The following is an 11,935-nucleotide window of genomic DNA, read 5'->3' as shown; positions in this document are numbered from 1 at the left end:
TATTTTTCATTTTTGTTTTCTTAATTAGTGACTCAAGACGATTATGTAATATATATTTTTCTTAACCAATCTAATATTTTTCTAGTTTAATTGGTTTAACAATTTATTTTTTATTTTTTTATACATAAATAAAATAGCAAGTCATTGAAAACTCACACACAAAACAGATGATATTTCTGCCGATTGGATTATAATTTATTCACCATTTAACAATTTTATTTTGGATGGCACCACTTGGTTCCATGTAATTTGGACTCACTCTTTTATTGCTTACATAGTTTTTGTTTTTTATTTATTTTATATATCATTAAAAAAAGAGAAATAGTTTTTGAAGAAGCAAAGGGTAATTTGGTAAAGCTTAGCGACGATGAGAAATGGAGTTCATTCCTGGCACTTGTTCAAACAAGTTGCAAATTTCAACCTTTTTAAGGTGACTTCACCAAACGTGTTTAGTTCCATTCCACAACCAACACTATTAATTCTCTCTCTCTCTCTCTCTCTCTCTCTCTCTCTCTCTCGTGCTGTTGTGTGACAGACAAACTCAAACTCAGCATCATCAGGAGAGAGGGAGTGTGACAGAGAAGAAAAACCGAAAACCTTGCTTTGCCATAACACTCTTTCTCTCTCTTTGTGTTACAGCAATACAAGATTCTCTCACTTTCTCGGACTTACTCAGCCATCATGATCTCTTCAACCAGATGCACTTTCCTGGTAACAATCTTTCATTTCCATCTCTAAATCACAAAATTATCATGATTTCATATTTTCCACAATTGCCAAAAATTCAACATGTTTCTGGGTTTTTTGTTTTTCAGCTAAAAGTAAATAAAAATCATATTTTTATTGTGATTATGATTAGATTAGCCGATTTTTTTCATCTGGGTATTGATGATTTGATATAAAGGTTTAATTTTTAATTTTAATTTTCAATTTTGGTGAATTTATGGTAAGCAGGGTAATACAGGATTAGGTGGGTGTGGTAATTTTCATGGAGGGCAGAGAAGGAGTTGTGGTCCTTGGAGGGTGACGTGTATGTCACCAAGCAATGACAGAAATGGCAGTGTTGTTAATGTGATGGAGACACCTTTGAAGGAAATTAAAAAGGAGCATGTGGAGGTGGAGGTGGTGGAGGATGTTGATGATAATCCGATCTCCGGTGGCGGTCCTCGCGATGTTTATGGGGAAGATAAGGCGACTGAGGATCACTTTGTAACTCCTTGGAGTGTGTCTGTTGCTAGGTGAGTGTGACACTCCTGATCTTATGTTCTTACTAGTTGTCCTTGACTTTGATCATATATCATAATTTTCTTATGTTTTAATCCTTAATTAGATTCATGTTAGATTCTTGTCTGTTGTGTTGTCTACGTCATGTCCTCAATTGGAGTACTTGAAATTTTATTGGAAAACTTTTGTTATGAATGAAACATGAAGATTTATTTTATTTATAAAGGGAGATCTTGAATATGCTTGTTAGATGTCATCAGTATAGTTTTTTGGTTCACCTAATTTATATCGTCAAACATTTCGCTATTGTTTTTGTTGTACCTCCGGTCCTAAATATAAGAGACAGTTGGGTCAACAAAAGTTTATGTATTTGATCCCAAAAAAATCGACCCAACAATCTCTTATATATAGGACCGAAAGAAGTATATATGCTAGTAAGGACTGTAGTTACTTTCTGTGGTATGCATGCTAATTTGCATCTGTGTATTTAACTGTGTCTTATCCGGTTGATCTTGGTTCTAATCTCTGATGTTCTTTATTATCATTTGATTCTTGGTTTTTAGTGGTTATACATTGTTGCGAGATCCACACTTCAACAAAGGGTTAGCTTTCACTGAAAAAGAGAGGGATGCACACTACTTGCGTGGTCTTCTTCCTCCAACAGTTATACCTCAAGAAACTCAGGTGAAGAAAATGATCCAGCACATACGTCAATATCAAGTTCCATTGCAGAGGTACACGGCTATGATGGATCTTCAGGTGTGTCCTTGTGAACTATTATTATTAATTCACATGATTTGATTGGCAATTTTTAGACTTGAATTCTAATTTTCGTTCACTTTGATATATTGTGGATTGCAGGAAAGAAATGAACGTTTGTTTTACAAACTTCTCATTGAACACGTTGAAGAATTGCTCCCAATTGTGTATACTCCAACTGTTGGTGAGGCTTGCCAAAAATACGGGGACATTTTTATGCGACCTCAGGGTCTTTATATTAGTTTGAAAGAGAAGTAAGTTTAACTATGACCACTCTTTTATCCTCCCGGATTCTTTGTTCGTGTTTACCTTTGATTGAATGCTCAATCTATTTTGTTTGTGTTGATTTTAAGGGGGAGGATTCTTGAAGTACTGAGGAATTGGCCTGAAAAGAACATTCAAGTCATAGTTGTAACCGATGGAGAACGAATCTTAGGTCTTGGGGATCTAGGTTGTCAGGTAATTTCTATTATGCTTGTTCACATTATTAATTTATGATAGTTACATTGAATCACATTATCTGATGTTGTAATTTTCCTTTGGCAACCTATTTTGTATTCTCAGGGAATGGGAATACCGGTGGGAAAACTTTCTTTATATACGGCACTAGGAGGAGTTCGTCCTTCAGCTGTAAGTATATATTTCGGCTACATTGTAACTTGTTAACCCCTAAATAATGCATAATGTAACCTTGATTTCGTATTACATTTATAATGTTTTCTTTTTAAAAAATCACAGTGCTTGCCTATTACTATCGACGTGGGGACAAACAATGAGAAGCTGCTCAATGATGAATTGTATATTGGGCTAAAGCAAAGACGAGCAGTCGGCCAGGAATATTCTGAACTCTTGCACGAATTTATGACTGCAGTCAAGCAAACTTACGGTGAAAAAGTCCTAATTCAGGTATCAACCTCTGTGAAGACTTTGCGTACTTATTTTCTGGCTTACCTGATGGCCGTCCGTACTAATTCCTACTCTCCTGTTTTCTGTATATGTTATGTCGCATAATTAGTTTGAAGACTTTGCAAACCACAACGCTTTTGATCTGCTTGAAAAATATAGATCAACACATCTGGTTTTTAACGACGATATTCAGGTGATAAATTCGTATCTTAATTATTAATTCAGCTATTTTGAAACTATACTCATCATAATAGTCTCTGACATTGTATCCACTTTGTTTCAGGGAACGGCGTCTGTTGTTCTCGCTGGACTAGTTGCAGCTTTGAAATTAGTTGGTGGAAACTTAGCTGACCACAGATTTTTATTCCTCGGTGCTGGTGAGGTATGTCCGTATAATTCTGTGACATAACGTATTAAAACTCGTTAAATGTAGATGTTTTTTAAATCACTTTGAGTACAAACTGGCAACTGCTGCATTCATTTACTCTTTGTAGCTTAATTATATTGTCTGGTCGTTGCAGGCGGGCACGGGAATCGCTGAACTCATTGCACTTGAAACATCAAAACAGGTTGGTAGCTACTTTCAGGGTGGTGAGAGTATTGTGATGTGAGCATTGTATGAATAATTTAGATTTATTGAGAAACTACCATTTTTTATGCAGACAAATCTTCCGTTGGAGGAAGTGCGCAAGAATATTTGGTTGGTAGACTCAAAGGGATTGATTGTCAGATCCCGTAAAGAATCCCTCCAACATTTCAAGAAGCCCTGGGCTCATGAACACGAACCTGTGAAAAACCTCCTCGACGCTGTTAATGTATGATCAATCTTCCTGTTTATTACACCTAGACACACGCATGCACAGAACAGAAGTTTACTTTTTGTTACATTTTCAATGTTATCTTTTCAGAAAATTAAGCCAACAGTGCTTATCGGAACATCAGGACAAGGAAGAACTTTTACCAAAGAGGTGATCGAGGCAATGGCTTCTATTAACGAGGTACCGTACCGTGTCAATCTATTAATCTACCTAACTTGTACCTCCCATGCAATTTCATGTTTGAATAAGTTGAGTAATGTTGTCTTGTTTTATAATGCTTGTAGAAACCTATTATTCTTTCTCTTTCCAACCCAACATCACAGTCAGAATGTACTGCTGAAGAAGCTTATAAGTGGAGCAAGGTAATAGGAAGCAACTTGTGTTTTTGTATTCATATTTAAGCGTTCTTTTATAATATTTCAACGGTCAATTTTTATCGATTTACATAGGTTGTTTTCATGGAATCTATCAATATTGATTTTTCTGCTATTTTTTGTTTCCCTTGTCTTCGTATTAGGGTCGTGCGATTTTTGCAAGTGGAAGCCCATTTCCACCCGTTGAATATAACGGGAAAGTGTTTACGCCTGGCCAGGTCTAACCCCAAATTTTTTTATTACGCTTAATGTTTTTCATGTTAAATAAGGTCTAATTTGAATGTTTTGTTCTTCAGGCAAATAATGCATACATATTTCCTGGGTTCGGCCTAGGTTTAATAATGTCCGGAACCATTCGTGTACATGACGACCTGCTTTTGGCTGCCTGTAAGTTCACAAGAGATATGAACATTAATTTCGAATAAATTGATGTAATAAGATATGGTTGCAATGACACGGTCTTTAATCTTTAATATTGAATTGAACAGCTGAGGCGTTGGCTGCACAAGTATCAGAAGAGAACTTTGAGAAGGGTTTGATATTCCCACCATTCACCAACATCAGAAAGATTTCAGCTCACATAGCTGCCAAAGTTGCTGCTAAGGCTTATGAGCTTGGTGAGCTTTTACCTTTTCCTTTCCTTTCCTTTCCCTTCCTTGCCTTTCCTTTCCTTTCCGTAAACTCTCTCAAATAGTTTCACAAATAAAATATTTATACCGGTGGATAAGTTCAAATAAGTCAATCCAAACAGACATATAATTATTAAATTTGTGTTTTTGTTAGGTTTGGCCACTCGCCTTCCACAGCCGAAAGATTTGGTGAAGTTTGCTGAGAGCTGTATGTATACCCCAGCCTACAGAACTTACCGGTGATGCGACAAGACAATAATACCCCCGTTTTCTTTTCTTTTTCTTTTTTTCTTTAAATAATTTTACTGTCAATTTTTTAATTTTTTCTTTACTTTTTCTTGTTTTGTTCTTATGAATCATTATTGTATTGGGTGAGTTAGGAAGGAAACTAGGAAGGTGTAGTGGTAGTTGGACTACTAAGGGTAGTTTGATAAGTTATGCTATATTTTTTCTTTCTTTCTTTTTGTGTGACAGACAGTATTCAAAATTAGAAATGGGAGAATTTTAAAACAGCAACTTGCATATGTCATATTGCATATATATGGTTGATAGTGAACTCATTGAATATTTTTATCTTTTGGAATTGGAGGGCGATAAAACGTGTTTATTTCATGAATAATTTATTTTAACCAATTGAACCCAAAAAATAATTCCTCACATTTTTCTTAATGATAAAAATCTCCTTACAGAAAACATTATGTACATCATGGAGCAACAGGTGTTAAATACTACATAAATAAATGGGAGTGTTACCGATTTTCATGTGTAAGTTAGGTTACATGAATCCAATTTGGAATGGGAGTTCCAAATTGGAAGTCATGAATCCGGTGAGGGTTTATATAGGATTGGACAATCCTCCCCTTTGCAATCTTTCTCCTAGAGCTGACATGCGATTTGCAATCGCAAGTGTTATTGCAAAGTGTTGATCAAATGATTCACTTTCTTTCGTAGTAAGAACTTTGAATTCACGCTTAAGATCTTGTAGATGAGTACGTTTCATCTTCGTGGATCCTTGGTATTTCCTTCTCATCGCATCCCAAATGTCTTTGGAAGTATCATGAACCAGAATAGTCTTTGAGTTTGTTGGCTTCAACTGCTTGTTGTTGTTCAATGGTGGCGTTTGGTGGTGCCACCGTAACCCCTTGCTCTTTCAATTGCCACAACTCTTTCGATGAGATTTTCCATCAACATAGTCCAAAGTTGGTAAAAACCATCATATTAGGGTACAAGAGTATGCAGAAACTTGTTTTCCTCCGCCATGGTTGATAGGAGAAGATGATCGGAACGAAAGAAAAAATGGTGAGAACGATGGTTGTAACTAACTTTTGAACGAGTAAAAAAAAAAAAAAAACTAACTTTTGAACAAAAATTGCAATTTTCTTACTCTTAGGTCCCCGACGCATGGAGTACCTGATACCACTTGTTAGTTTTCACGGGTAATCCTCTTGTTTATTCCACTACATCAATGTCATATATATAGGCCAATACATAAGAGCAAACATGCTAACAAGTAACAACAAATCATGACTGGGCACGCCAGGCTAAGCAGCTCAAGGCGCTACACAAAGCTAGATCACACACAGACAAAAACTAATGAATGCCTAACATTTTGGTCTAAACTTAATTTTTACACCGATTATTCAGCTCACTTTTACATAAATACATTCAAACATAATTTCATTTTACATCCAACTTACTTTTAACTAAAATTAATTTTTTTATGAAAAGACAACTTGAGCATACAGGCTTGATCCTAACCTTCCACGATGTGTGGGTTTTAAGTGTGTTAATTTCTTAAATAGAAAAATGTTTTTCCGTATAATCTCTTATCATTGAATTTCTCAACTATATAGATTTAATATTTTATTTAAAAAATTATTACTGAAAAATCTTATCCTCACTCAAATGCTAAATTTATGTAATATGTATAGAAGGATAACACGAATTAATTAAAAAGTGAACAAATAGATAGCACATGACATAATAGACTTTTTTTATTTTTTTTACACAACATATATAATGGATAGGTAATATATATACAATCAATAAAGATGAATTTGTTTGTCTTTGTCAACTTGGCTCAATTGATAAGGACACATCGTTATAAACACAGGAGCTGAAATTTATAGCCACTATACTACATGACAAAAAAAAAAAGATGAATTTGTTTATTTTATTCTAAACCGTAGTTAAAAAAAAATTGTAATCTTAAACAAATTGAAAATTCACTGGTAAAAAAATAAAATAAAATTCAAATCTCTTATATATAAACAAAGTTAGAGTGATGAGAATAATATCTAAATATCTTTTCAAGATTTTATATTTATATATAGTCTTAGATTTATACTTAAAATAATATAATATTAGGATTTATGATTTATATTTTAGTTTAGAATATTTAAGATTTGTTTAAAATTTATAAAATTAATTTATTATTTAAAATATATGATTTATTTTTATGTAGCTTTATATATAGACTCATATAAAAATAAAGTGAGAGTTCATTATTATTTCAATTATCAAATCATTATTGTCACTCTTTGTTCTTCATATGGATTCTAATAATTTTATACTTTATTTTCTTTTTCCTTTAGTTGCCATCTTTGCTATCGCATCATTATTGTCACTCTTTGTTCATATGGATTCTTATAATTTTATACTTTATTTTCTTTTTCCTTTAGTTGCCATCTTTGCTATCGCATCACTTGTCATGGCTTTATGTTCTTTATGTGAACCGACGTGTGAACCGATCCAGTTGCACGTGGAACATGAAAGGAGAGAATTTGATGAAAGAATTATGGCTAGGTTGGAACATTATAGACAAGAAGGTGTACGAGTTAATATGTCTTTTTATGAACGAACAGTGATTGCTAGGAAGATGTTGAAAGTGTTACCGCCGGTAAAAATCTATAATAGAGACGAAACCAATGATTGTCCTATTTGCAAGGAAGAATTTAAGAAAGGGGAGTCGATTCAACCTTTTGCTTTATGTGCACATGAATTTCATTCTTCATGCCTCAGTTCTTGGTTACTTGGGGGAAACACAACTTGCCCGATTTGTCGTCAAGATTTATCAACTATAGTTTGATTCACTTAAGAAAATTAAGTTTTCAATTTTTTTTTTTTTGCCTCAATCAGATGCACCATTTTTGTAGTCATCAATCAAATGTACTAATACATATTTAGTTAAACTATGAAAAGATGATATTTTATTTTATCTTTTTTGTTTTATTTCATTATATTTTTACATTCGATTTGATATAAGTTATTTTTAAAAAATCAACCGACTTGTATTTGTGAATGATGTCTTTTTGTATGTATATATGTGTGTGACTTCAATTTTTTCAATACACCTCCTTACATTCAACACCATTAGACTTGATGGATATAAATTGTTGGTGGCCCAAATTGTTAGACTCCAATACTATATTAGATTTTTACGTTGACCCGACTTTACAAAACTAATTTGTAATGAAATATTTTTTTTCTTTAATTTATAATCTCTTGTCAGATTTAATCTTTAATCTAAGTGGGACTTAGGTTTTCTGGTTACCTACCAGAAAACCAACATTTTTTGGGGGTCTAAAACCCTCAATAAATTGACTAAACCCTAAAATATGCCAATTTATTTGGCGGTTGGTTTCATCTGTAAATTGCTTATTGATAAATTTGCTGGCGGTTTAAACCGTGAAAAAATGATAGATTTAGAATTTAGTAAAATCAAGAAAAAACACTTATTAACGGTTAGACCCTTAATAATTTACCGAGGGTTCAGACCCTCACAAAATGAAAGGCAAAAATTCAAATTTTGAATTTATTAACTTATGAGATTTTTTTCACCTATTAGATTGGTGTCTTTGATTAATTAGACTCTCCTCATCATGGAGTAAGTCATAATAATTGGTGCTTTTGTTAAAAGTTGAATTACAATTTTTTTCCTTCATGAATATCAGTTTTTAAAGAGAGTGACATTAATATTAGTTTCACAATAGAAAAGAAAATTCAATAAAATTAATATAACATACACAATAGAAAATTAATATAAGTCGAGTAATGTTGTATTGTTTTATAAGTGTGTTTGAATGGAGGAATTTTTTGAGGTAAAATAATGTTTTGAGGGAAGTCAAATGATTTGAGGTGAATTCCATTGTTTGGATGAAAATTCGAAGAATTTTCAAAATGATGGAAATTTATGAAGTACTTTGTTCAAGTTAAATTTAGAGAATTTCAAAATGACACATAAAACAAAAGAATTTAAAATTTCTCCTTCTCTATAAACTTTTAAAAATTACTAATTGATCGTAAAACTTAAAATTAGCCGAAAAACCTAAAATCGACGACAAACGCTAAATCGGCTGAAAATCCAAAAAATCGGCAGAAAAAACCTAAAATCGACTATAAACCCTAAAATCGGCCGAAAACCCAAAAAATCGGCAAAAAACCCTAAAATCGGCCAAAATCCCAAAAATCGACTACAAACCCTAAAATCGGCTGAAAACCCAAAAAATCAGCCGAAAAACCAAAAAATGACCGAAAACCCAAAAAATCGTCCGAAACCTAAAATCGGCCAAAATCCAAAAAATCGACTATAAACCCTAAAATCGGCCGGCAACCCGAAAAATCAGCAGAAAAACCTAAAATCGCCCAAAATTCCAAAAATCGACTATAAACCCTAAAATCAGCCGAAAACCAAAAAATCGGCCGAAAAACAAAAAATCGACCGAAAACCCAAAATCGTCCGAAGAATCTAAAATTGTCCATAAACCCAAAAAACTCGGCCGAAAACCTAAAATCGACCCAAATTCCTGAAATCGGCTATAAACCCCAAAATCGGCCGAAAAACCTAAAATCGACTATAAACCCATTTTTCGACCGATATTAGGGTTTATAGTCGATTTTTGGGTTTTTTGATTGATTTTTTGTTTTTTGGTCAATTTTAGGGTTTATAGTCGATTTTTGGGGTTTTCGCCGATTTTAGCTTCTTCGGCCGATTTTTTGGGTTTAGGGTCAATTTTTGGGTTTTTGATTGATTTTTTGGGTTTTCAGCCGATTTTAGAGTTTATAATCGATTTTAGGGCTTTTGGTCGATTTTAGGTTTTTTAGCCGATTTTGTGTTTACTGTGGATTTTAGGGTTTTTGGCCGATTTTAGGTTTTTCGGTCAATTTTTTCGGTTTATCGGCCGATTTTATGGTTTTTGGCCGATTTTAGGTTTTTCGGCCGATTTTATGGTTTATAGTCGATTTTAGGTTCTTTTAGCCGATTTTAGGTTTTCCCGCCGATTTTTTCGATTTTAGGGTCGATTTTATTAAAATAAATAAAATTAAATGAAGGAAATTCAATTACATTACCCAAACAAAATTTTTACAATTGATGGAATTTCAACACTTTATCCAAACACTGAAATTTGAAAATTAAGGGAATTCAATTGAATTTCCTAGTATTTAAAATCCCTTGAATTTCTAGAAACTCTCACACACTCTTAAGTTTTTTATGTGAAGTGATTTGTGGACAGATCCACAAATCATAAGACTAAACGGTGAATAAATAAAGAGAAACTTTTCCACACATAAAAAAATTAGATAAGATAAACAAAAAGAAAATTAGATAAGATGACAATGAATGAAGATGAATTTGATTATATTCTTAACCGTAGATAAAAAAAATTGTAATCTTAAACAAAAATTTTTTTTTTGATAAATTGTAATCTTAAACAAATTGAAAATTCACTGGTAAAAAAAAAAACAAACTAAATTCAAATCTCTTATAAATAAACATAGTGAGAGTTCATTGTTAATTCAATTATCAAATCACTATTGTCATTATTTGTTTTCCATATGAATTCTGATATTCTTGCTATTCTTGCTTTTCTTGCTTGCATGTCCGTCTTGTTGGTCCCATTGGTTATCATATGGTTATGTGCTATATCATCTACGGTGTCTTGTGGACCGACCCAGTTGCAAGAGGAACATGAAAGGAGAGAAATTGAAACTACAAGAGTGCTTAGGGCAAAAAGTGCAGTGAATATTGCTAGGTCTATGTTAAGAGTGTTACCGCCGGTAAAAACCTAATATAGAGGAAACCAATAATTGTCCTATTTGCAAGGAAGAATTTAAAAAAGGGGAGTTGATTCAACCTTTTACTTTATGTGCACATGAATTTCATTCTTCATGCCTCAATTCTTGGTTACTTGGGGGGAAAACAACTTGCCCTACTTGTCGTCAAGATTTATCAATTACAGTTAGTTAGATTCAAATAAAAATTATGTTTTCATGTTTTTACATTTTTTTTTTTTGCCTCAATCAGATGTACAATATTTATAGTCATCGATCAAATGTACTAGTACATATTTAGTTAAAGTATGGAAACATGATATGTATTTGTTTTTGTTTTATTTCATTATATTTTAACATTTGATTTGATATAGTAACTACCGATTGGCCACAAATAGGACTTGATACTGGATATAAATTGTTGGTGGCCCAAATTGTTAGGCTTTAATACTATATTGAATTTTTATGTTGACTCGACTTTACAAAACTGATCTATAATGCAAAAGATGTTTCTCTTTAATTTATAATCTTTTGGTAGATCTAATCTTTAATCTAAGTGGGAATTAAGTTTTCTGTTAAAAGTTGAATTACAATTTTTTTTTCATGAATATCGGTTTTTAAAGAGAGTGGCATTAATATTAGTTTCACAATAGAAAAGAAAATTCAATAAAATTAATATAACATACACAATAGAAAAATGGGTCTTGCTAAACAGTGCCCCCGAGGCACTCTTTAAGCATTCTATTTAAAGAAATAATTTCCTCAAAAAGTGGAACATTTCAATTTTCGAGGCGTTGACTTCACACATTTCTATAAAATTTTAACAAAAACTTACTATTTAAGATGCTTAAAGAGTGCCCCGGGAGCACTGTTTAGCATTTTCCTAGAAAAATTAATATAAGTCAAGTAATGTTGTATTGTTTTATAATGCTTGTAGAATCCTATTATTCTTTCTCTTTCCAACCTAACATTACAGTCAGAATGTACTGCTGAAGAAGCTTATATGTGGAGCAATTAATATGATAGGGCAAGGTCTGATTTGAATGTTTTGTTCTTCAGGCAAATAATGCAAAACATATTTCCTGGGTTCGGCCTAGTTTTAATAATGTCTGGAAGCATTCGTGTACATGATGACCTGCTTTTGGCTTCCTGTAAGTTCACAAGAGATATGAAT

The 11,935-nt window shown here is 32.7% G+C and overlaps 1 protein-coding gene across 1 annotated transcript; it reads left to right on the top strand.

The window, feature by feature from the left end:
- The first annotated feature begins 303 nt into the window (after positions 1–303).
- LOC123896730 (NADP-dependent malic enzyme-like) lies at positions 304–5,226 on the top strand. Its single transcript, XM_045947085.1, has 17 exons — positions 304–711; positions 955–1,238; positions 1,788–1,983; positions 2,086–2,237; positions 2,337–2,442; positions 2,548–2,613; positions 2,722–2,889; positions 2,999–3,082; positions 3,173–3,271; positions 3,411–3,458; positions 3,552–3,704; positions 3,798–3,887; positions 3,992–4,069; positions 4,225–4,299; positions 4,378–4,468; positions 4,570–4,698; positions 4,865–5,226. Exons 1-17 carry the CDS (start codon positions 682–684, stop codon positions 4,951–4,953), a joined length of 1,938 nt encoding a protein of 645 aa, XP_045803041.1. The 5' UTR covers positions 304–681; the 3' UTR covers positions 4,954–5,226.
- Positions 5,227–11,935: the final 6,709 nt, after the last annotated feature.

The sequence above is a fragment of the Trifolium pratense genome, linkage group LG7, assembly GCF_020283565.1.
Source record: "Trifolium pratense cultivar HEN17-A07 linkage group LG7, ARS_RC_1.1, whole genome shotgun sequence".
Lineage (NCBI taxonomy): Eukaryota > Viridiplantae > Streptophyta > Magnoliopsida > Fabales > Fabaceae > Trifolium > Trifolium pratense.
This window is presented reverse-complemented; position numbering and strand designations above follow the sequence as displayed.

What these genes read in the sequence shown, in the direction of transcription:
- LOC123896730 (XM_045947085.1), top strand. Translation starts at nt 682, where the DNA reads ATGATCTCTTCAACCAGATGCACTTTCCTG. An exon ending in TATATTAGTTTGAAAGAGAA is followed by an intron (nt 2,238 to 2,336) that starts GTAAGTTTAACT and finishes GTTGATTTTAAG; the next exon opens with GGGGAGGATTCTTGAAGTAC. An exon ending in TGCTAAGGCTTATGAGCTTG is followed by an intron (nt 4,699 to 4,864) that starts GTGAGCTTTTAC and finishes TGTTTTTGTTAG; the next exon opens with GTTTGGCCACTCGCCTTCCA.